Genomic DNA, 25269 nt, shown 5'->3' on the forward strand with positions numbered 1-25269 from the left:
TGGGCATTGGGACCATATGTCAGCCCTGAACCTAATGGTTTCAAAGGTGAGATAAAAACCTAATGGCTTCAAAGGTCAGCCTGTGAGATTGTCCCAGAGCTGACCAAGGAAAGGGCTGCTTTGGAAGCTCCACCCATTTTTCAAATAGTTGAGAAGGGTCAGTTTTTGTCCAATGTGGTTTTCTTGACACAGTATGTTGATAGATCAACAAGAAATGAGGCCACATTGGATTTGGTACTGGGTAATGAACCGGGCCAGCTGTTAGATTTGGAGGAAGATAAACACTTTGGTGATAGTGACCACAATTTGGTTAAGTTTATTTTAGTGATGGGAAGGGATAGTTATATACTGCAGGGCAAGAGTTATAGCTGGGGAAAAGGCAATTATAATGCAATTAGGCAAGATTTAGGATGCATAGGCTGGGGAAGGAAACTGCAGGGAATGGGCACAATTGAAATGTGGAGCTTGTTCAAGGAACAGCTACTGTATGTCCTTGTTGAGTATGTACCTGTCAGGCAGGGAGGAAGTGGTCGAGCGAGGGAACTGTGGTTTACTGAGGAAGTTGAATCTCTTATCAAGACGAAGAAGGAGGCTTATGTAAAAATGAGATGTGAAGGCTCAAGTTAGCCAGGAAGGACCTAAAGGGAGTGCAAAGATGCGTTTGGAGGAGATATGTGAAGTGTTTGGCAGGTTGGATCAAGGAAAAGCCTAAAGCTTTCGATAGGTATATCAGGAATAAAAGAATGACTAGAGCAAGATTAGGGCCTGTCAAGTAGTGGGAAGTTGTGCATGGCATCCGAAAAGATAGCAGAGGCACTAAATGAATATTTTTTGTCAGTATTCACACAGGAAAAAGTTAATGTTGTCAAGGAGAATACTGAGATATAGGCTATTAGACTAGATAGAATTGAGGTTCATAAGGAGGAAGTGTCAGCAATTCTGGAAAGTGAGAAAATAGAAAAGTCCCTTGAGCCAAATGGGATTTATCCTATGATTCTCTGGGAAGCTAGGGAGGAGATTGCAGAGCCTTTGGCTTTCATATTTATGTCATTATTGTTGACAGGAATAGTGTCAGAAGACTGGAGGATAGCAAATGTTGTCCCCTTGTTCAAGAAGGGGAGAGGAGACAAACTTGGTAATTATAGCCCAGTGAGCCTTACATTGGTTGTGGGTAAAGTGTTGGAAAGGATGATAAGAGATAGGATTTATAATTATCTAGAAAGGAATAATTTGACTAGGGATAGTCAGTATGGTTTTGTGAAGGGTAAGTTGTCTCTCACACACCTTATTGAGTTCTTTGAGGAGGTGACCAAAAAGGTGGATGAGGGGGAAACCGTTGATGTGGTGTATATGGATTTCAGTAAAGTTTTTAGTAAGGTTCCTCACGGTAGGCCACTGCAGAAAATACAGAGGCATAGGATTAAGGGTGATTTAGCAGTTTTGGTCAGAAATTGGCTAGCTGAAACAGACAAAAGGTGGTGGTTGATGGGAAATGTTCATCCTGGAGTTCAGTCATGAGTGGTGTACCGCAAGGTTCTGTTTTGAGGTTCTGTTTTTATAAATGACCTGAATGAGGGCGCAGAAGAATGGGTTAATAAATTTGTGGATGACACAAAAGTCAGTGGAGTTGTGGACAGTGCAGACGGATGTTGTAGGTCACAGAGAGACGTAGATAAGCTGCAGAGCTGGGCTGAGAGGTGGCAAATGGAGTTTAATGCAGAAAAGTGTGAAGTGATTGATTTTGGAAGGAGTAACAGGAATACAGAGTACTGGGCTAATGGTAAGATTCTTGGAAGTGTGAATGAGCGGAGAGATCTTGGTGTCCATGTGCTTAGATTGCTGAAATTTGCCACCCAGGTTGATAGAGTTGTTAAGAAGACGTACGGTGTGTTTGCTTTTATTGGTAGGTAGACTGAGTTTTGGAACCATGAGGTCATGTTACAGCTGGACAAAACTCTGGTGTGGCCACACTTGGGATATTGTGTACAGTTCTGGTTGCTGCATTATAGGAGGGACATGGAAGCATTGGAAAAGCTGCAGAGGAGGTTTATCAGGATGTTGACTGGTATGGAGGGAAGGTCTGATGAGGAAAAGCTGACGGAGTTGAGGCTGCTTTCATTAGAGAGAAGAAGGTCAAAAGGTGACTTAATAGAGACATACAAGACAATCAAATGATTAGATATGGTGAACAGTGAGAGCCTTTTTTCTTGGATGGTGATGGCTAGCACAAGGGGACATAGCTTTAAATTGAGAGGTGATAGATAAAGGACAGATGTCAGAGGTAGGTTCTTTACTCAGACAGTAGTAAGGGTGTGGAATGCCCTGTCTGCAACATTAGTAAACTCGTCAACTTTAAGGGCATTTAAATGGTCATTGGATAAATATATGGATGATAATGGAATAGTTTAGATGAGATGGACTTCAGACTGGTTTCACAGGTTGGCGCAACATCGAGGGTTGAAGGGCCTATACTGCGCTACATTGTTCTATGTTCTATCCAGTTAGAGATGACAAGCAGGCTGCATCAGTGGTGGATCAATTGGCGCACCTGAGGTTTTGAATTACTGGCAGCCCAGGTGGGCGCTGCCACTCAGTAGGTGATTCCCTTCACCAATGCTCTGTGACTGCAGAAGTAAGGCCTGGAACCTGTACTTCTGGTGAAAGGTGGGATGTAATTGAAGGTGATTGTACTGGTCCCCCTGCAGGGCTTTGGGCACAGCCAGGAAGATCCCAGCAACATCACCAATTTTCCTTTGAGTGGGCATTTTTAGGTGTGGCCTATGTATGGAGTAGAATTTATGCAGACAGAGGGTGAATGGTTTGGTATAAAAGATTGAAGTGACGTTGATATTTTCTATTTTGCATATAACTCATGCCCATAATTCTGCAACCTTTTAAACCGAAGTACCCATTTGCACTCACCTTCCAGCTGCAGAGGGAACCCCAGTCTTGGGGGGGTTATTGGAACATAGAAGAGACATCAACAATCAGCAGATATTATATACCATTTTTGAACAAAGTTAGCAATATATACTATAGGGCCTGTTTCACTGGGCTTTACTCAATACATAGTACTTCAAGGCAGAACAAAAAATAATTCTTATATAATAAAGACTTGAATATTACTGTTATATTAAAAACCAGTTTAAGACTATGAATATCACAAATATAGCTCACTGATTCTTGCTAAAGCTACATAATATAAGTTGTGGCCTGCAGACCAAAAACATATCTAAGTATTGTGCCCCTTTTCAATTAAACAGTCATTTCCAGATCAATATTTCATGATAACACTTTGATCTGTCCCTTTTCTTTTCGAAATTTGGTATTCTTGGTTTTGCCCTGATGATTGCAAGACCAAATCTTTCAACAGCATGTCACTTTTTCTCAGCAATACTCAATGCTTTATGCCAATTATGACAGAACAAAAATGCAGCCAGGAACATCCATTTTCTCTACAAGCCATGGCCAGAATTCTGGGTTCAAAGATTGGTGTAAGTCAATGTTTGATGAATTATTTGACCACAGAAATATCAAAACAAAGTCCATTTCTTGCTGGTGTCCACACTTGCAAATTTTGTAGCAGTTATTAATAGATTGTGTTCAGAAACTGGAGGAGGGAAACAGATATCAATTGTAGCAACTCCCACTGTTGCATAATTGATATCAGCTAACTCAGCAATGATTAGTGATACAACCTTAAAGTCTTTTGACTGCCCATCACAACAAATTAAACCTTGAATTACTGAGCCAGATCTGGAATGTTGCAATAACACAACATGAATGAACATCTGCTTCTGATGGAAAATACTTCATCTATTAGAAGAAAATGTGACATTCAATATGTAGAGTTAGTTTATCTTTAATTAACTGATTTTTAGTTCTGTTGACTATAAAGCATAACAAATGTATCTTAAGCAGTCTCTAACAAAATGTGTGAATTTTATCTGGAAAATTGTGAAATATGTAATCATATATTAGCAGTGAGTGGCTAAGAGAAAATATAACCAATGAACCAGCAGTAGGCTATTAATGTTCAGTATATTAACTTTCCATCTTTAAAAATGTAAATTAATGTATTTACTTAATATAATACTATATTCCAAATCTGTGCAGTAGTAGATGATTAGTATTACAATGTTACTGCTGGTTGATTCCAGAGCATTCCGCAAAATTCCTGTTTAATTTTATTTATTGAATTGAAATGTATAATTTCCATCAAATCTTGGCCTGTTTTAATGCCAGAAGAGAGTACTACATCCTTCTTTTGAAATTTCACATTCTTTAGTATTCGTCTTTCTTGTCTAGAAGTTTATCCAGCCTTCAGCATATTTCTTGCTTACTTATAATGTACACATTGCAAAAATAGATTTCAGGTGAGAAACAGAAAATTACATGAATTCATCATCATTAGGACTTAATGACTGGCAAAAGGTAAAGTTCCAGACCATGACATTTCTTTTACTGTGGATGCCATAGACATTCCTAACATTCTGATCAATGGATATATGTTTTCAAGAGAGAGGAAATGTGTATGTTTTAATTGTTGTTTACCATAAGATAATATAAAAACAATGTGCATGCAATTTCAACTGACATCTTTGAGTATCTTGTCAAATGTATGACCTCTTCAAATAGCAATTATTTGTCATCTCTGTAGGACTGCAGAGGCTGTTACCCTTGTTTTCTTTTGACCAACTTATAGTGTTAGAATTTAGTCCTACATGAGGTGTAATAAAGGTTGTAAAGCAAATAGTGGCATGAACATCTAGTTATTAGATATTACCATATAAGATAATGTTTTTCCTTATTGTGGAAACTTAATTGGGCAATGGACTGTGTGCATTATCAATGGCAACCAAATAATCCTGAAGTGATGGAATGTAATAGGAGATGCCTTACAAGTCAGAGATACTGTCCTGAAACTAAAGCTGGTCAAACAGAGCCCAACCAAGAACTATTGGAACAATGCTCTCTTCAAGGCTGTTTTGCTGCATAGATTTAGCCCTTGAATTTTACTCATGACCCCCTGAATATAAAGAGTCAGCTAATACTCTAAAGGGGAAAAGGTTGTGCTGTTCACGGAAGTTGCCTGTAACTATATCTTCTAACTGACACAGCTGTCTACATAGTGGGATAAGGAAAATATTTCACTGCCCCGATTCAAAAAGTGCAAAATTTACTGCTAATAAAATCAACTAACATGGGTAGTTAGGTTTATTGAACAATCTTATTTTATTTTTCTTCTGAGCTTTTGCTATTTGTGCAATATTGCATTTTCAAAGTAATGAAGAAATACATTTCAGTGAAGTGCATTTACTCATCTGTAGAACAGATTAGAATGAGGACAGATAATTAACCAATCAGTTGATGTTGTGCAATTCATTTGGATTTCTAATCTTAAAAAGATTTTTTAAAAACTTCTATTTATTAAGGCAAGGATACTTTAGAGTGGGATTTCATATGTGTGCTTTTAATTGGTATCGTAATGCACTGCATATATGGAGATGAAATGTTAACTTTAACCAATACTGATCACGTTAGATTCAAAGATTATGCATGAACTCCTGTGCATTGTAACAACTGTGCGGCAACAGAAATCCTAATGGCAGTTTCCATAGTATCACATTACCTCTATTCTTGCCCTTTTGCTGGTCTCAGTGTGTTACTGGCAATAAAATATGTTCTTGAGGTCGTCTGCCGACAGATTTAATTCCTGCACTTGAACAGCTGAAGGAACAAATACATTTAAGTCCTTCAGTTTTTTTTTTCATTTGTGCCACATTAAATCTTTTATGGAATCGATATTTTTCATTAGACTGAAGATTGTAAATTCAGATTTTCTTGTTTATTTTGATATTGTTAACTCACCTAGAAGTCAATAAATGGAGCACTTCACTACATCTGAAGGGGCTGAGGAAGTGGTATGACAGTCTTACTCATAGATATATAGGGTACCAACCAGGCATACAATGAGCTTATGTAAGTCCCTAGATGGAGTGCTAAAAAATGAGGAGAATATGAAGACTGTGCCCATTGCATTTCCACTGCTGTTTTGCTAACAGAGTGAAGGGCAGCAGCTTGTTTATCTACTGACCAGAGGTGTGCACCCAATGAAGGTAATTAATGGAGCCAATTCAAGCCATCACCCCAGGCTTAAAGCATTTTGTCAGCAGCAAAGCATCCCCCTACCATGTAGAGAGGTCACCTGTTGCATGGAAGCATTCTCCCAATAGATTCTTAGACTGAGATTGGGACTCAGTAATGATCATATTCAGAGGGCCATGGTCCAAGGAGTTGCAAGATTTTAAAAGTGTATTTGGTTGAATCCCAAACAAGAGCAAACATTTGGCATTGCCTCAAATAAGGCCACCCTTCAGGACTAGCAAGTCTGCAAAACCTTTGCTGAGACTGTAAAGCTGCTAACACCTGGAATTGGCCTCATGAAGAGCTAGCCTCCATCCTTAACTGGGTGACACACCTAGTAATTGCTTCCCAACTGGGAACTGCTGTGAGGGTTTCCGCCATACAGGATGATTCCATTGGCTGTCCTCTGGGCTTGAAGGCCACATCAGGTCTCATGACATGCCTGCAAACTCTCTGCACCTCAGAATTATGTAGTTGTTTTCTATATAAATAATATAGTTTTTCTTTCAGTTGTCCTGATGAAGTGAAAATCATGTTTTCCATATTACATATACAGAGAAAACTCGATTATCTGGCATTTGATTATCCATCTATTGGATTATCTGGAAAGATCGCAAGATCCCGATGCTTGGCTAAACTATGTTATTTGGCATTCAATCATCCAGAATTCGATTAACTGAACAAAATACTGCCCACCCGTGTCCTGCGGACAATCAAGGTTCCTAATGCCCCCGAGTGCCAAATTTTTGCCCAGTCATTAAACCTGTTTATCCTTCTGCAACTTTCTTACATCTTTACAGCATACTATTCTACCTATCTTTGTGATATCTTCCATTTTAACTGCAGAATTTTCACTCGTAAAATCTAATTCATTGCTGCAAGTTGTTAAAAGTTGAGTCCTCTGCCTAGGTCCCTGTGGGGCTCCACTCATTATATCATGCCAAACAGTCAATAGATGTATTGATGTAAACTCTGTTTTTGCCAGCTAACCAATCTTCCCTCCAGGACACCCTAACAAATGCCTTTTGAAAATCTAAGTACGGTATTTTTTTATAGGCTACCTTTACCTACAACACATGTCACTCCTTCAAAGAAAACATGAATTCCCTTTGACAAAATCATTCTGCCCCTTACGATTACTTTGAGAGTTTCCACATTACTGGCCATAACCTCTTTAACACTTGATTCTAAGTACACATGAATTCCTAATTAATGCCCACCACTTTTTCATTACATGTCTAATGTACTCTTTGACTTCCTCTGTGAAAATACCTTTTTTTAATGACACAACTTACCCAATTGTAATTTTAGAAGTCAGGCAATATTTCCTGTTTCCATTTAGTGGTTTTGTTCATAGAACCCCCAAAATCTGTCCTTGGACCTTTTGTTTTCTTTGACTACATACTTCTTGAGTAATATTACCTTCTTATTAATACCCTCTCTTCCCCAGACTTTTAAAACCTCTTCGAATGAAGATTTTCATCAACTCGACTTAATACCTTCTCCTTTGGCTTATCGTTAATTTTTTTTTAGTTCTTCTGATTTTCTGAAATACCTTGGGACTTCTTAAAATTAAAGATGCTTTATGGGTTGAACTTACTGGTTGCAGGTAGTGGCCTGATACAAGGGGGAATTGTGATGGGAGCAACCAGACATTTTTGGAAGTTCGATTTTACTTCCTTGACCATCAGGCAGTTCTGGCATCTCTCTGCCATCAGGCACTGGCTTTCTGTTGGAGATTCTTTCCCCTCAAAGAGCAGTAACCACTGTTTGAACCTTGATTCAGACCAGCCATTATGGAGGAATGCTTGGAATTTGTGGGGTTTATCTGGGGAGCCAGCATGGGTAGGGTGGAGTGGCTTTGTTATGAGGGGAAGAGGCGGGGTTCTTATCAATAGGATCAACCTTTGCCTCTGGTGAAGGGTCACATCCTCAAACTCACGAGGAGGCAACCAGCTTTTGCATTATAGCTTACATCTCCTTCACAACTGGTTAAATTTTAATGTAGATGAGATGAGTGGAATTTTCTACTTTGAGGCATCAATTTTCCTGCAGGCAGGAAGATGGTCCTTTACTTTTGCTGCACTGAGTTTTTTTGCAACAAACGGGGGAGAAGACAGGACTTTATTCCTCTACCTTTTCCTCCAATTGTACAGTGCCCCTCCATCCCTCGCACGTACCAGCTTACAGCCTGTTCCCAATTAAGGAAAAGGTTACTTTCCACCCGATAATTGTAATGTGTTGTACTTGGTGAACTTACCAAACTGGCAGTTGTAATCAATTTTAATGCCCAAACTTTTAAACTTAGAAATGTGCCTCAACCAAGGTGAACTCTCTTACTCTTTCTGACGTACATTATAGTCCCCAGCTCAGACACTTGGCTATCAGTATGCCTTTGCTGGAATGTTTCTTATCAACCCTCTAGGAGCTCAAATGCTGTCCTTAATTGAATGGTTTGAGTGTCTGACACTGATGTGATATGAAGAGATGTGAAGTTATGAACACTAATTGAAAATTCAGGCCCTTGAATGCTTAGGAGACAGGATCTGTGAGAAATCTAATGAGTAATCTAATTATACCATTGTATTTCCTTTAAAATATAGGATGATTTGTGAGGAAGGATAAACCGACTACCTTTCAATCGCACTTGTTACTTATCAGGGATAGAACTGTTTGTTCTTTATATTATCCCATTTGACAAATCCTAGGGTATTGTGGATCACTGTTTTGCATGACTGTGTTTTAACAAAGCATAACAAAACATATTATCTCCCAGCAATTTCATAGAGTCATAGAGTTTTACATAAAGTAAATTTGTTTTACATAAAGTTAAAAGTCATTGAGGAGTTTCTTGGATTTTTAAAGCATTACATAAAATCACAGGTTAACACAATATGTTTTATTATTTTCTTTCAGAAAGCAGCATGGTTATACGATACAGAACAATGTGTGAATATAGATATGAGGCCTGCGCTAATCCTTGCATTAAAACATGCAGTGACCCTCACGCAATAGCCTGCAAATTTCTTTCACCGTAGGTATCTGTGAACTTTATTAATGTGAAAAATGTAGGAGTTAATAATTATTATTTGTACTTACATAATTGAATCTAATGTAAAACACAACCTTAGTTTGTTTATTTTATATATACACACATACATATATATAAAATCCACAGGTTATTTTGAAAACGTAGTCTGTATGTATTCCATGATCCATGTTTGAAGGTTACTCAACTGGGGAACAGAAAGCATCCTTTGTAAACAAGATTGCAACTCCCACATGTTATGATACCTTCTTGGTGTCAAGGCAGGGGCCATCACAAATGGAATGGATATTGGAGACAGAAGGGAAGGATTCAATCATTGTGGCCCAAGCTGTGATCAACAATAGAGGAGCAAAACAGGGAATCCTGCTTTGGTAGTTTTAGGGTTCTAAATTAAAGAACTAGAAACCAAGGCTTGTAATCTCCAGATTATTACCCAAGCCATGTGGAAGTTGTCATTAGGATAGGGAGGTTAATAAGGTGACCACATGACTGAATGGAGCGTGAAAGTGGGGTTTCATTTTATGAAAAGCTGGTGGCAGTATGTGACCTGTATCATTGGGATGGGTTCCACCTGAATCTGGGAAGTAATTTTTCCTGAAGGATTTTAAAAGGCGTGAAGGTGTGATGAGTATTGTGGGGGAGAGAGAACTCAGGTGGGAAAGTTAGTTCAAATTATAGTTCTGAAATGAAAGGGCAGAGTCCTCCTTCTTTTCAAAGTGTTGTATGTCCCATCCCTTCCCTAATTCTATAAGCAGTTGTAGACCAACAAAACCACCCCCGCCCCCCGGAATCTTAGTGTTCCCCTGATTTTAGCCTTTTGAACATCTACACCATTAGCAGCCATGCCTTCAGCTGCCAAAGCCTCAAGCTCTGTAATTCCCTTCATAAACTTTGACACCCACTACCTCTCTTTCATCCTTTAAGACCCACCTTGAAACCAACTTCTTTAACCAAGCTTTTGATCATCTGTTCTCATATTTCCTGATGTGGCTTGTTGTTAAATTTTGTTTGATAATACTCCTGTGAAATAACTTGGGGAATGTTTACTCTATTGAAGGGCTATACAAATACATATTGCTGTGGTCAGAAATTGTGTTTCTGATCCAATAGTACAGTACAGTAAAAAAGCTGAAAGATATAAAGAAATTAAAACAGGAGAGAAAAACATATGAGTAAAACATTAGAGTGGCCCAAGTAACTGTGCTTTATAGTGAGAACTTCACCTTGGGGGAAGTAGCATTGTAACAACTACTAAGACATGGTGGCAAAATGGCGATCAAGTGGAAATCAAATGTATCAGGTAATACACTTATAGGAAAGATATGGATTATGGGAAAGAAACCTTAGTGGGAAATGTGGACTGGAAATTTTATTTGGGTTTGGAGTTGGGGCTTCATATGCGAATGACCACATATTCAATTTTTTGGAGAGAATTCTTCCCTCTGTTTGCCTGAACCTGCATCATTTTAACTTGACACTTTTACAGGTTGATAATGCTTCCTGTACAAATCGAGTGCCCAATATATATATATAACAGTGTTACGAAAATCACATTCAGGAAGCCTGGCTCTTTTCATTGACACCTCTTTTTTTTTTGCAACTGGCCAAAAGTATGCCTCCTCTGTTGGATCACAAAGAAATTATAAAGCACAGTGAACTTCCATTTTGTTTTTGGCAACAATACTATCAAATGCTGCCTGAGAGCAAATTGAATGTCTGACAGGGGCAAGGCAAAGGAAGTGGATTTGCTTAAAGCAACATGCAGTACTTCTGAACATCAGCACTCCTCTACTTTTAAGATCAGCCTCAGCAGTAAGATAAACACTTTTCAAATGGGCCATCTAGATTGAGAGCAGTCCCATCACATCTGCCATTTACAAAGGCACAAGTGGAGAAGCAACAGGAATGGCAGGTTGCACTTGCCATATACTCGGCTCTTACTTGGCTCTGAGACAGAGGAGTACCATGATTGCCAAGTACATATAAGAAGGAGATATGGAATACTGAGGAACTGGCCACTCGAGAGCCTATACGAGAACAGGGTAAGCTATCTCAAAATGCCTGAGACACAACGTCGGAGTAGGTGGTCCTGACAAGTAGTGGATGGACTTTGGAACCTTTCCTGAGAAGGCTTCCAGCCAAGGGGAAATCAGAGGAATTATGCTCCTGGTGACATTGAGGTGAATATGAGTCCCAATTTCTTTATAAGTTTTGGCCAGTTGCAAAAAAAAAAGAGGTGTCAATGAAAAGAGCCAGGCTTCCTGAATGTGATTTTCGTAACACTGTTATATATATATTGGGCACTCGATTTGTACAGGAAGCATTATCAACCTGTAAAAGTGTCAAGTTAAAATGATGCAGGTTCAGGCAAACAGAGGGAAGAATTCTCTCCAAAAAATTGAGTTTGAAAGGGAGAAGGCGAAATCTGATGTAATGGTGTTACAGTTGAATAAAGGTAATTATGAGGGCATGAGAGAGGAACTGACTAAAATAGACTGGAAGCAGAGGCTAACCGGGAAGACACTAGAGCAAAAATGGCAGGAGTTTGTAGGTATAATTGAGGACAGAGGTTCATTCCCAAGAAAAGAAAGATTAACCGGGGAGGGATTAGACAACCTTGGCTGACAAAGGAAGTCAGGAAATGTATTAAAGAAAAAGAGAGATCCTATAAAGTGGCTAAGAACAGTGGGAAATCAGAAGATTGGGAAGGATACAAAAGCAAACAGAGGATAACAAAGAGTGTAATAAGAAATGAGAGGATCAAATATGAAGGTAGGCTAGCCAGTAATATTAGAAATAATAGTAAAAGTTTCTTTCAGTACATAAGAAACAAACGACAGGCAAAAGTAGACATTGGGCCACTTCAAACTGATGCAGGGAGCCTAGTGATGGGAGATAAGGAAATAGCAGGAGAACTTAACAAGTACTTTGCGTCAGTTTTCACAGTGGAAGACAGGAGTAATATCCCAAAAATTAAAGGGTGTCACGGGGCTGAGTTGAGTATGGTTGCCATTACGAAAGAGATAGTGCTAGAAAAGTTAAAAAGTCTTAAAATTGATAAATCTCCTGGCCCCGATGGGATACACCCTAGAGTTCTGAGAGAGGTTGCTGAGGAAATAGCAGAGGCATTGGTTGAGATCTTTCAAGAGTCACTGGAGTCAGGAAAGGTCCCGGACGATTGGAAGATGGCTGTAGTAACCCCCTTGTTCAAGAAAGGATCAAGGCAAAAGATGGAAAATTATAGGCCAATCAGCTTAACCTCGGTTGTTGGTAAAATTCTAGAATCCATCATTAAGGATGAGGTTTCTAAATTCTTGGAAGAGCAGAGTCTGATTAGAACAAGTCAACATGGATTTAGTAAAGGGAGGTCATGCCTGACAAACCTGTTGGAATTTTTTGAAGAGGTAACAAGTAGGATAGACCAGGGGAACCCAGTGGATGTGGTCTATCTGGACTTTCAAAAGGCCTTTGATAAGGTGCCACACGGGAGACTGCTGAGCAAGGTGAGGGCCCATGGTGTTCGAGGTGAGCTGCTGGGATGGATTGAGGATTGGCTATCTAACAGAAGGCAGAGAGTTGGGATAAAAGGTTCTTTTTCAGAATGGCAGCCGGTGACGAGCGGTGTCCCGCAGGGTTCGGTGCTGGGGCCACAGCTGTTCGCATTATATATTAATGATTTGGATGAGGGAACCGGGGGCATTCTAGCGAAGTTTGCCGATGATACAAAGTTAGGTAGACAGGCAGGTAGTACTGAGGAAGTGGGGAGGCTACAGAAGGATCTAGACAGGTTGGGAGAGTGGTCCAGGAAATGGCTGATGGAATTTAACGTGAGCAAGTGCGAGGTCTTGCACTTTGGCAAAAAGAATATAGGAATGGACTACTTTCTAAATGGTGAGAAACTTAATAAAGCCAAAGCACAAAGGGATCTGGGAGTGCTAGTCGAGGATTCTCTAAAGGTAAACATGCAGGTTGAGTCTGTGATTAAGAAAGCGAATGCAATGTTGTCTCTTATCTCAAGAGGGTTGGAATATAAAAGCAGAGATGTACTACTAAGACTTTATAAAGCTCTGGTTAGGCCCCATTTGGAGTACTGTGTCCAGTTTTGGTCCCCACACCTCAGGAAGGACATACTGGCACTGGAACGTGTCCAGCGGAGATTCACACGGATGATCCCTGGAATGACAGGTCTAGCATATGAGGAACGGCTGAGGATACTGGGATTGTATTCGTTGGAGTTTAGAAGATTAAGGGGAGATCTAATAGAGACGTACAAAATAATGCATGGCTTTGAAAAGGTGGATGCTAGAAAATTGTTTCTGTTAGGCGAGGAGACTAGGACCCGTGGACACAGCCTTAGAATTAGAGGGGGTCATTTCAGAACGGAAATGCGGAGACATTTCTTCAGCCAGAGAGTGGTGGGCCTGTGGAATTCATTGCCACGGAGTGCAGTGGAAGCCGGGACGCTAAATGTCTTCAAGGCCGAGATTGATAGGTTCTTGTTGTCTAGAGGAATTAAGGGCTACGGGGAGAACGCTGGCAAGTGGAGCTGAAATGCGCATCAGCCATGATTGAATGGCGGAGTGGACTCGATGGGCCGAATGGCCTTACTTCCACTCCTATGTCTTATGGTCTTATGGTCTTATAATCGATTCTCTCCAAAGCTTTGCATGTGATCTCTGTGGGATCTCACAGTCCAAAGCTCACAGGCACGTCCATGAGCTAACTAATACCCTTTTCTGCCAGAGTGGGCTACTTCATCTCATTCATCACAGACGTTGCTGCCCATACACAGAGGTGTCTTGTTCCAAAGATTTGTCCAGAATGTTGATAACTACATGTTCATAGCATTACGGGCTTCCCATGTAAATGCTGTGATCACCACAAAAGATTTTTACTTGTCTGTATCTGCTTCACTACCCTTCCTGCTAGTTGAGAAGATATGCTTCATTATGCAAGGTACTGGTGAGACCATATCTGGAGTACTGTGTACAGTTTTGGTCACTCTATTTAAGGAAGGATATCAATGCATTGGAGACAACTCAAGAGGGGTTTTACCAGACTAAATTCTGGAAAGTCTTATGAGAAAGGTTGGGCAGATTAAGGCTTGTATCTGCTAGATATAGAAGAGGAAGAGGTGACTTGGCTGAAGCATACAAGATCCTGAGGGATCTCGACAGTCTACATGTGGAGATGATGTTTCCTCTTATGGAGAATCTAGAAGTGAAGGTTACTGGTTAAAAACAAGGGGTCACCAATTTAAAATTGACATGAGGCCCAAATGTTTTCTCACAGAAGACATTGGGTTTCTTCCTGAAAAGATGGCAGAAGAGTTAATTTGTGTGTTCTAAGACAGAGGTGAATAGCTTTTTGCTAAGTGGGATGGCGGGTGTGAAAAGGTTATTAGCAGCAGGCATTCGAATGTGAACTTGTGGGTTGCAATAAAAGCAGCCATTATTGGGATGGCAGAGCAGTCTCAAGGAGCTGAAAAGCCTGCTTCTGAACTGATAATTAATGTTTCCGTTAATGCTCTGACCCGATGCAATGTTTTCCACTCTTGGCCACTTCTACATAGTGCTCCCTTGGTGTCACAGAGGAGGCAGAAGCAGGCTGCTCATGCCTCTGAATATATGACTGTAAAGGAAGCTGGCCATGTGCTGGAACCATCCTCACTTGAACATGACTAGCAGATGGAGCTCCTGTCTATTGTGCTGAGGTATCAGAAGATGGAGACATTCCTTTCAAAAATAAGGAGCTTTCACTCTCTTCTTTTGAATTCTGAGCCCTTGGGATGGTATCACGATGAGCAGTTGGCCTGTGCTGCTGAACCTCTGTTGCCAACCCTACATTGTCAGCATCAGTGTAATCTCTTTCAGTGGCTGTAGCTCCTTTCCTATTACCGCAATGGAGCAATTGCCACTAAGCAGGAAATTTAGCACCTCTCATGTGAGTTGTTGCACCTCCTACATGCATGGTAGGGGTTCATCATGAGGTTGGCCACACTCTCTACCATGGTCATCCTGCAGTTCCCACCATGAGACCTTGCCAAAGTCAGGAACATGACAGCTTCCTCCATTCACTGTGCTTAATCTCACAATGCTTCAGGAAACTCGGCTAGATGAATACTGCACTTGTCTGCTGCTACTGCAAGTCCAAAGTTATGAAGGTAGACTTCAGAACTTCTGTCTTGTGTGAAGGAACCCAGCAAACTCCTCGTCCCCATTCAACATGAACTGCCCACTGATGTTAATTCCCACAGACTTTAATGCCCACTAACATTAATGCCCACAGATGTTAGTGCCCACTGACGTTAATGCCCATTGATGTACATGCTTACCCCATATTCTTTACCCCATATTCTTCTTTCGGCACATGGGTGTTGTACACTTTGAAAATGCTTCCCAATATATCTCTATAAAAAACTCATCAGGTATATATTTCGGGGCTAATGATTACTACCTTGTAAGGCATTGATTGTGCAGTTTCGATTCCTTCTTCTGTCTGAGTTTGGACTTTGCTCCAACACCAAAGATGATTAACCTATGAGAGAAATATAGAAGGCAAACTAACAGGACATCACCAAGACTAATGTTCGATTGAGTTGCAAGTACACTCAGAGAGTGGACCACTGAGCGGTACCACTGAGGATCCCCATTGATAATATGCCATGGAAGCGGGAAACCATTAGGCTTGCCCCACAGTTTTACAAGCCCTCCTACCTCACAGCCCATCTCGAAAGGCCTGGAAAAATTATTCCTGACATGAAAAGAGGCAGATTCCAATTAATTTTTATATCTCACAACGATACATTTTGTAATCTAAAAGTAATTGATGTTTTGGTTTCTGTAGGGATTCTCCTACAATAAAAAGAACAACTTAAACATTCACTAATTATTGCAATATTAAGATACTTTCTTGATGTAATCCTTTTCACTGGTTTAAAAATATGTGCCCATTCCAAATGATGGTAAATTCACCATAGTCCCAGAGGACCATAGGACTGCTCTCTTGTTAGAGAGAGATGACTGGTGGTGGCGTAATCGGAGGGTCACCACATCTCAGGCGGGGGTACTAGTTGAGAAGGTGGGACCTTCATGGAAACCTCAGCCAATGCAGAAATTGAATCTGCACTGTTGATGTCACTCTATATTGCAAATCAACCATCCGACCAACTGAACTAACCACCATTCCCCCATTCAAATATCTCATGAGTCGAACAGTTTATATCTGTAAGCCCCTCCTCCTTCATTTCATTTACTGTCATCAATTCACCAATTAACACTCTTCCCATCATTTCAATTTCATACAATCCCTACAGTGTGGAAGCAGGCCATTTGACCCATTGAGTCCACACTAACCCTCCGAAGCTAACACATCCCAACCCAGATTCACCACCCCACCCTATCCATGTAACTGTCCATTTCCCATGGCTAATCCACTTAACGTGCACATCTTTGAACTGTGGGAGGAAACTGGAGCACCTGGAGGAAATCCATGCAGACATGAGAACGTGCAAACTCTACACAGCAGTCACCGTAGGCTGAAATCAAACCCGGGTCTTTGGCGCTGTGAGTTAGCAGTGCTAACCACTGAGCCACCATGTATGTTTCAAACTAATATTTTCCTTACCTCCAAATGTCATAGTCTGCTGTTCTCCTGTTTGCATTTTCTTTTACATTTTCTTTTCTTCTTTTACCTGTTTGCCCTCTATCCTCCTTTCCACAGCGATAGAGTTTAAGGAATGTGCAGATAAATCTCTGAGGTACGCTGTGGTATAACATTAACAGCAGAGTCAAGTGAGAGGGACTCTGCTAGGAGGGTGCAACTAGAGTAGTTTAGGCCAGATTTCCAGTGCAAGATCATGCATATGTTTTCATGAATACTGTTTGAACAAAAACCTTGAAGTCTGACCTGACCTTACATGAACGGTCATTCCACACACTCCCTTGTCATATCAATCACTTCCAAGCTTCTGCTGCTTCTATGCCATTTCTTTCATGTTTTCTCTGAACTTATCTGGTCTGTGAGCCCTACCTTTTGCTCCATTGAACACATCCATAGGTCTGCTGACCATATAATCTTGTACCCCATGTGAGCTGACAATACAAATAATTCCTTAGAGTTGTAGAGCCATAGAGATGTACAACACGGAAACAGACCCTTCGGTCCAACCCGTCCATGCCGACCAGATATCCCAACCCAATCTAGTCCCACCTGCCAGCACCCGGCCCATATCCCTCCAAACCCTTCCTTTTCATATACCCATCCAAACGCCTCTTAAATGTTGCAATTGTACCAGCCTCCCCCACTTCCTCTGGCAGCTCATTCAATTCCCGTACCACCCTCTGTGTGAAAACATTGCCCCTTAGGTCTCTTTTATATTTTTCCCCTCTCACCCTAAACCTATGTCCTCTAGTTCTGGACTCCCCGACCCCAGGGAAAAGACTTTGCCTATTTACCCTATCCATGACCCTCATAATTTTGTAAACCTCTATAAGGTCACCCCTCAGCCTCCGACGCTCCAGGGAAAACAGCCCCAGCCTGTTCAGCCTCGCCTTACAGCTCAAATCCCCCAACCCTGGCAACATCCTTGTAAATCTTTTCTGAACCCTTTCAAGTTTCACAATATCTTTCCGATAGGAAGGAGAGCAGAATTGCATGCAATATTCCAACAGTGGCCTAACCAATGTCCTGTACAGCCGCAACATGACCTTCCAACTCCTGTACTCAATCCTCTGACCAATAAAAGAATGCATACCAAACGCCTTCTTCACTATCCTATCTACCTGCAACTCCACTTTCAAGGAGCTATGAACCTGCACTCCAAGGTCTCTTTGTTCAGCAACACTCCCTAGGACCTTACCATTAATTGTGTAAGTCCTGCTAAGATTTGCTTTCTCAAAATGCAGCACCTCGCACTTATCTGAATTAAACTCCATCTTCTCGTCAGGTACTCACTAACTCCCTTTCAAAAACTGCTAAAATCCACCCAGTCCTCTAAAATTATGTCTATATTTCTCTAAATCTGAAAATTACCACCTATTTCCAACCGAGACCATAATACATAGGAGCAGAATTAAGCCAATCCGCCAATTGACCATGCCTGAAATTTTTTTAAATGCCATTCACCTTCCTTCCCCTCATATTCTTTGATTCCTCACCAATCCAGAATCTAACTCTCTCTGTCTTAAAATACAATTAATGACTTGGCATTAACAGCCCTCTGCAGCCACTCTCTGGCTGAAAAAATTCCTCCTCATCTCAGTTCTAAAGGGTAGTCTGTTCACTTTGAAGCTGTGCTGTCAAGTTCCAGTCACTCCTCTGAATGGAAACATCTTCTCCATGTCCATTCCATCTAGGCTTCCCAGTATTCTGTAAGTTTCAATCAGATCTCCCTCATGCTTTTAAACTCCATCGAGCACAGACCTAGAGTCTTCAACCACTCCTCTTCTGACAAGCCCTTCAACCCCAGAATCATTCTTGTAAATCTCCTCTGGACCCTCTCCAATGCCAGCACTTCCTTCCTTAGATTGGGGCCAAAAGCTGCTCACAATATTCCAAAAGCAGTCTGACAAAACCCTTATACAGTTTCAGCAGTACATTTCTGCTCTTGTATTCTCATCTTCTCAAAGCTGGTAGAAAACCTCAAGGGCTGATACTTTCTGAATCCGTCTGCCTGCCTTGTTCGTAGTTGCGCCCTCCTGTCACTAACCACTGACCGAATTTGAGGTAGTTAATCTAAGGGGTGTGATTGCCTTCTGAAACACAACATTCACGTAACCCTCCCCCTCCCTGATATGTCATGGTGTTCAAAGCTCAGAATCCTGCTCATTAACCTGGTTCTGGAGTTCCTCAAGCAACAAATACTTATTACAGATGTGGTCACGACAAACCACAGTGGGATCCACCAATTCCCACATCATGCAGTTACAACAAATAGCCTGGCCTGGCAGCTCTATTTTAAATGCTTAGTTCTTAACTTGATTTTTCAAAATTTCATACTAGTCTTTTAGTTTGTAGCCAATAAATGTTTTCTCTATTTCTCTTCAATCTGAAAGTAACTTATAGTAGATAGTCAAATTAGTAGCTATTATCAAACAATGAACATCCAGTTTATTTGTGGTGGCACATTTTTGTGTTGGGCCCTTAATTCTGGGCTTCAGCTTAAACTGTTAAAAAGAATCTAGCAAACTCTGAGTCAAAAAAGCAAACAAAAATTACCTCTTCCTCTTTGCACTGAATCCCCATGCTGCCTTCAAATTCCCTGAACTATACACTTGCTCAGGCTGTGACTAACTTTGGATGTAATCTCTCCTTCCTGATTGTGTGAACCTCCCTTTCTTCAAGTCCTTGAAATCCTAAATCAATTTGTTTATTCTGCTTGGATCTTTCCAGTTTCTGAGTAGTGAGCCAGGTTAATCTGTTTATACTGGACTTTGTTACCTTACCAGCAGGTGGCACATGGATTTAGCAGACTAGTGAAAGCTGGAGCAACATTCACAGTTCACAATCACAAGTGAACAAATGGATCGACTGTGTCGTTGTATGTTTAATTGTAAATCTGATTGTTCAACATTCTTCTGATTAATGATACATTTTAGTTTAAAGGCAACAGAGCAAACTAATTATCATCAAAACAAATATGGTGTTTACTGAGACAACTCCATTGCAGCTCTGTCTATAGATTGTGCTCCTCCCATAAACTCAAACCTGCCTGGTGGTCTCTTCATAGATTCTATGCACTCTGTTTTCTTGGGTGTTGCCTAGTGGTGCTACAATCTTAATAGCTCAACCGTCTTGATGGACTGCTATGCATTACACTGAATACGACTCTTCAGAACAGTATATTTTGGTATGGACAATATATTATTAGTGTGAATTGAGCTTTTCAAATGATCAGTTACAGGCATAGTATAGCCTGGCAACAGACCCTTCAGTCCAACTCATCCCTGCTGACCAGATATCCTAACCTAATCTCGTCCCATTTGCAGCACTTGGCCCATATCGCTCCAAACCCTTCCTATTCATATACCCATCCAGATTTCTTTAAAAGTTGTAATTGTACCAGCCTCCACCACTTCCTCTAGCAGCTCATTCCAAACATGCACCATCCTTTGCATGAAAAAGATGCCCCTTAGGTCCCTTTTAAATGTTTCCCCTCTCACCCTAAAGCAATACCCTCTAGTTTTGGACTCCCCCATTCCAGGGAAAAGACCTTGTCTACTTACCCGATCCATGCCTCTCATGATTTTATAAACCTCTATAAGGTCTTGACCATGAGTTACTAATTACATTTTAATTACAAATAATGAATCGTTTTGATTTTGGCACTTGCCACCATCCATATTCATAGAATCCCTACAGTGTGGAAGCAGGCCATTCAATTCATTGACGCCACATAGACCCTCCAAAGACCATCCTACTCGGACCCAGTCCCCTACCCTATCCTTGTAAATGTGTATTTCCCATGGCAACTCCACCTCACTTGCACATCTTTGGACTGTGGAAGGAAACTGGTGCACCAAGCAGAAACACATGCAGACACAGCGAGAATGTGCAAACTCCACACAGATAGTCACCCAAGGCTGGAATTGAATCTGGGTCCCTGGCCCTGTGAGACAGCACAGTATTAACCACAGCATTAACCAAGCCTACCTGTTATTGGGGTCATCCTTAGTCCAAAAACATACCCAATGGGGGATTGTAATGGAAGTGAACCTGGGTCCCTGGTGCTGTGAGACAGCAATAGTTTTGTGCAGAAATAAAGAGGGTATTATAACCTGGAAAAGACTTTTCTCGGGTCAGATTGAAATCTTAGAGTTGTTTTTCTCACTGAAACCCACACATTTTCAGTTTTAACTGAGTCCGGAAGGAGGGCATGCAATCAACCATCTCCAAGGAAGCAGTTGGAAACTTTAAATAAGGTAATAATGAGACCACATACGTCAATACTACTCTAGTGTTAACCTCAACTGTTATCTTTCATGCAAGGACTTGGTTGATTTTGAAGTTGCATGCCTTCACCTTTGCTTCCTGGATCTATGCATCTGCTTGAAGTGCTTCTGCAATCAAGTGCTTCCCAATGACCTTCTCAATAAGGCATCAAATCTCACCACGAGGCTTCTGATTTCCTAGATCCAATCTCTGAATTCCATCTGACATATTCCTGATGCATTTAACACCATAGGTCCCCTTGTGGTTGCAATCTACTCCTCCAAGAGACCTCCAACCTTCCTCAGCAAGTCTGGTTATCTCCCCTCCTCTCCACCAAAACCCCCTCCAATCACCTCCCCAGGTGAACTGGTCACTTTTTCTTCACCCCTTTCATTCTCATTTCTTTCAAATCTCCCAATTCCCATACAACTGAACTGCCTCTGATTTCCCCTTCCACATCCCATCCAATCCATGGATCAAACCTGCACCTCCTTGGTGTGGACCTACCTGTTGTCACTCACTGGTTCCCTGCCCTACTGGAACTTAGTGTTGGAACTATTTGGGGAAATCCCAGATTATGGACATCTTTCAGGTCGACCTGTTTCCTCTGGGTCAGATAGGTAAAACAGGGTTCCAAAGTGCTTTCAAATGGAAGAGAAAAATGCCTGAGACATTATTCAGTAATTGGAAGAGACTTATCAACAGGTTACCCAGCTGCTGACCCAGCCAGAATTGCTGCATGGCCCAGAGATACTAAATAAACTGTGGAGAGAACCTAAAGAGCCCTTCTGTTTTTCTCATGCAGGGTTGAAGGATGTTTGGTGCATTGCCCAAAGAACATGCTTCTTGATGAAGCCACACACAGATGTGTTTACCTGGAGGACTGTGAGTGTCTCAGTTTGTTTAATTTGAAGCTTTTGTGCATGTTTTTTTTTGTGTGAATAACATTGAAACATAAAAGAGCCAGAGAAGAACATCAATAATAAACATTTAGCACTTCTGGGTTAGTTACTTTTTAACTCAACATTAGTGCTCCGAAAATCTCAAGCTGCCCTTGCCTCCTACATTCACAGTGCACCTGATTTGAGTACAGATTACAAAACTAGTTGTTTTTTCTTCTTCCGTTATGCTTAACACTACGGGTAATAATCAGTGAAATGATACTGGGAAATATCAAATAATGAAGATGAAATCAAATCACATCAACTACTGTTTTGATAATGTATTACTCTCATATGAATAAGTTAATATTAATTTAAGGAGTTCAGTGAAAAGTGATTACATCCAAAAGGACACATTTTGTCAGAAATGGAAACAGAAACTGCTGGGAATCAGTTCTGAAGAAGGGTCACTGGACCCAAAACATTAATTCTTGCTTCCTGTTCACAGATGCAGCCAGACCTGCTGAGTTTTCCATGAAATTTCTGTTTTTGTTTCTGATTTCCAGCATCCACCTTTCTTTGTTTTTTTTATTGGCACATTTAGTTAGTCAGCCTAAGGGTATATCCTCAAGGGCTCGTAACTGGTATAAGGAAAATAACTGTATTACATAACTTAAAAGGCAAAATACAGAATCTGAAACAAATGCAGAGAATGCTGGAGAAAATCAGATCTGGTAGAGTCTGTGGAAAGAAATAGAGTTAATGTTTCGAGACTGGTATGCTTCTTAGTGACAGCAATATCTGACTCAAAATGCTAACTTTGTATCTCTCTTCACAGGTACTGCCAGACATGTTAACTTTCTCTAGCATTCTCTGTTTTTGTTATTGTACTTGTTTTAACAATGTGTAAAAGGAAATATATCAACTTAAATAGAAGCAATGGAAAAAAGATAATATTCATTGATCAAGTTTGAAGAATTTGTATCTGTGAATGATATATTAATTGTTTATTTTTTAACAGGTATTAATGTCACTGCAACCGATTTACCTTATATATTGCCAACTACAACAAAACCTGTGACGACAGAGAAAGTATACAGTTCGCTCACAACAGTAGTGTCTCCAACAGTAGGACAGAAAACAACTGCCATTTCAGACCAATATGCAAGTATATCAACTCCACTGACAACGGTTCCAGTCACCACAACATCCTCAGTAACCCCCTCAACATCAGCTTACACAACATCTTCTACAGCTACAGAACCTACACATTTAAGTTCTACAATGACCATCTCAACCTCTGAGAGTTCCAGAACAACAAGTACCACAGCAGCAGTTACAAGTCAATCTAGAACCCCCATTTATACTACGGAAAAAGTATTGTCTTCCACTTTAAGTGGTACTTTATTAACCACTGCTCCAAGCAACATATCTGACAGGATTACTTTCTCAACACATAGTACAGCATCTACAGCTCAGGCAACAACATCAGCAATTCAATACAGTACACTCACTGAGAGTACAAAAATCACGACAGTACAACAAACAACTGTGGGGAAGACTGAAATATCAACAGAAGAGGTCACCAGACGCTCTGTTACACCACTTACAACAACCAGTGTTACATTGCCTCCTGAATCAAGTGTTGGAACTGGGGCAGCACAAATCATACAATCAACAGCAATGACTTCTCCAGTTACTTTCTCATCTACACGTGCTCAAGAGAAAATGACATCAGAAGCATCCTCCACGTCACAGACTCTTCCATTGAATCTGACATCAACTACTTCAGCAGCTACAATCAGTCCTCAATCAGAAACTGCAATTGCATTTGGTATCTCAGCTGCACCCTCTTATTCCCAAACTGCAGCTCCATCAGTGACACCACCACAATGCATAGTAGGAGCACTTTAACCTTTTTATTCTTCCTTTAAACAGAATGTACAAAATGGCAAATAAAAATTCTAGATTTTTTTATATACTGAAATTGAAAAAAATTGGTTGAGCTTGTAAATTCAAGTTAGAAGCTCATAGTAATAGGTGATGTAGTTTCTCTACTACATTCTCTAGTATACTTATTAAGAAAACAAGCTTTATGTTTCCACCTTGTTGCTATTCCCTGTATTATCCCTGTATTATCTGTACCATGACTTATACTCCTCCTGACCACTTATTCATCACTAAACCACTTGTTGAATATCCAAGATTATGATATCTATTTGATTGATACGATCATCATTATTTAAGTTTTGCCAATGGAGGATATTTCCCTGCCAATTTTCAGCTCGCTTAACTGAGGTGCTCCAGCAATGCTTGATACTCTACCTAACAGCCTGACTGGAAGTAGATAGGCAAAGTTGATGTCAGTCTGTGATATTTTAGTTAGAAAACCCACAGACCCCAACTGCTGCTATTTGCAAAGTTCCAATCTAATGTTTCTCTTGGGAGAGCTGCACTAATTAAAGTAACTGGTGAAGTAAAATTCTAACTTGAAAAATGTAATAAATTGCTACAAATAGAAACGTATGGCATATATTTATTCAAAAGTATCAACTTTTTTTATGACTATTTTAAGTGGAGACTTTCCAATTTGATGGTTTTGGATTTGATTCAAAATATACAATTCAGATCATCAGTGAATCTTTTTATCCATTAATTCAGGAGTTAGGAAAAATGCAATGGACGGAATTGGGAATTTAATCAGGAACAACAGCATCCTGAAGCAAAACTTAATGAATGTCACTAGATCTCCCATCCTTAGATTAATGAAATAATTATTGACATGAATTTTGATGTCAATGATTCCAATGTAAATTATGTAGTCTTAATGCAAACAATATCATATTACATTCTTCTTTTGGGCAAAAACGTACTGATCACAACAAACAAAAACTCTAATATGGGATTTTTTATTTGAAGTTATAACTATTTACAGATAAAGTTCCTAGGAGCTAGGTGTAGTACATCTTACTCCAATACTGTTGCTTCAGACTGCCAAACAAGTCATGGAGCTAACGCATGATATTCCCCTGTTGAATTGGTAAATCATTAACAGTGGTTTAAGATATGCACGAAGGTACACATCATGATAGCAATATCCAACATCCTGGTACTGCAGTGGCTGAATGGCAACAATCTTGGCTTTGTGTTTTTCTTAATTAAAAATCATAATGTTTGTCAAGCCTATCTAACTCTTCTCTATAGTCTATCCTTTGCTTGTTAGCATTCTTTGCCTCATGATTCTGATCTGAGCTAAAGATT

At 40.3% G+C, this 25269-nt stretch overlaps 1 protein-coding gene across 1 annotated transcript in view; it reads left to right on the forward strand.

Moving 5' to 3' along the window:
* otogl (otogelin-like) overlaps nt 1–25269 on the forward strand; it is a 229066-nt gene that overhangs the window by 146411 nt on the left and 57386 nt on the right. The window contains exons 35-37 of the mRNA XM_072551603.1: nt 9064–9181; nt 21933–22012; nt 23030–23907. Of these exons, the coding sequence (XP_072407704.1) occupies nt 9064–9181; nt 21933–22012; nt 23030–23907 (1076 nt within the window). The remainder of the gene's footprint in view (nt 1–9063; nt 9182–21932; nt 22013–23029; nt 23908–25269) is intronic.

Source organism: Chiloscyllium punctatum, chromosome 32, assembly GCF_047496795.1.
Source record: "Chiloscyllium punctatum isolate Juve2018m chromosome 32, sChiPun1.3, whole genome shotgun sequence".
Classification (NCBI taxonomy): domain Eukaryota; kingdom Metazoa; phylum Chordata; class Chondrichthyes; order Orectolobiformes; family Hemiscylliidae; genus Chiloscyllium; species Chiloscyllium punctatum.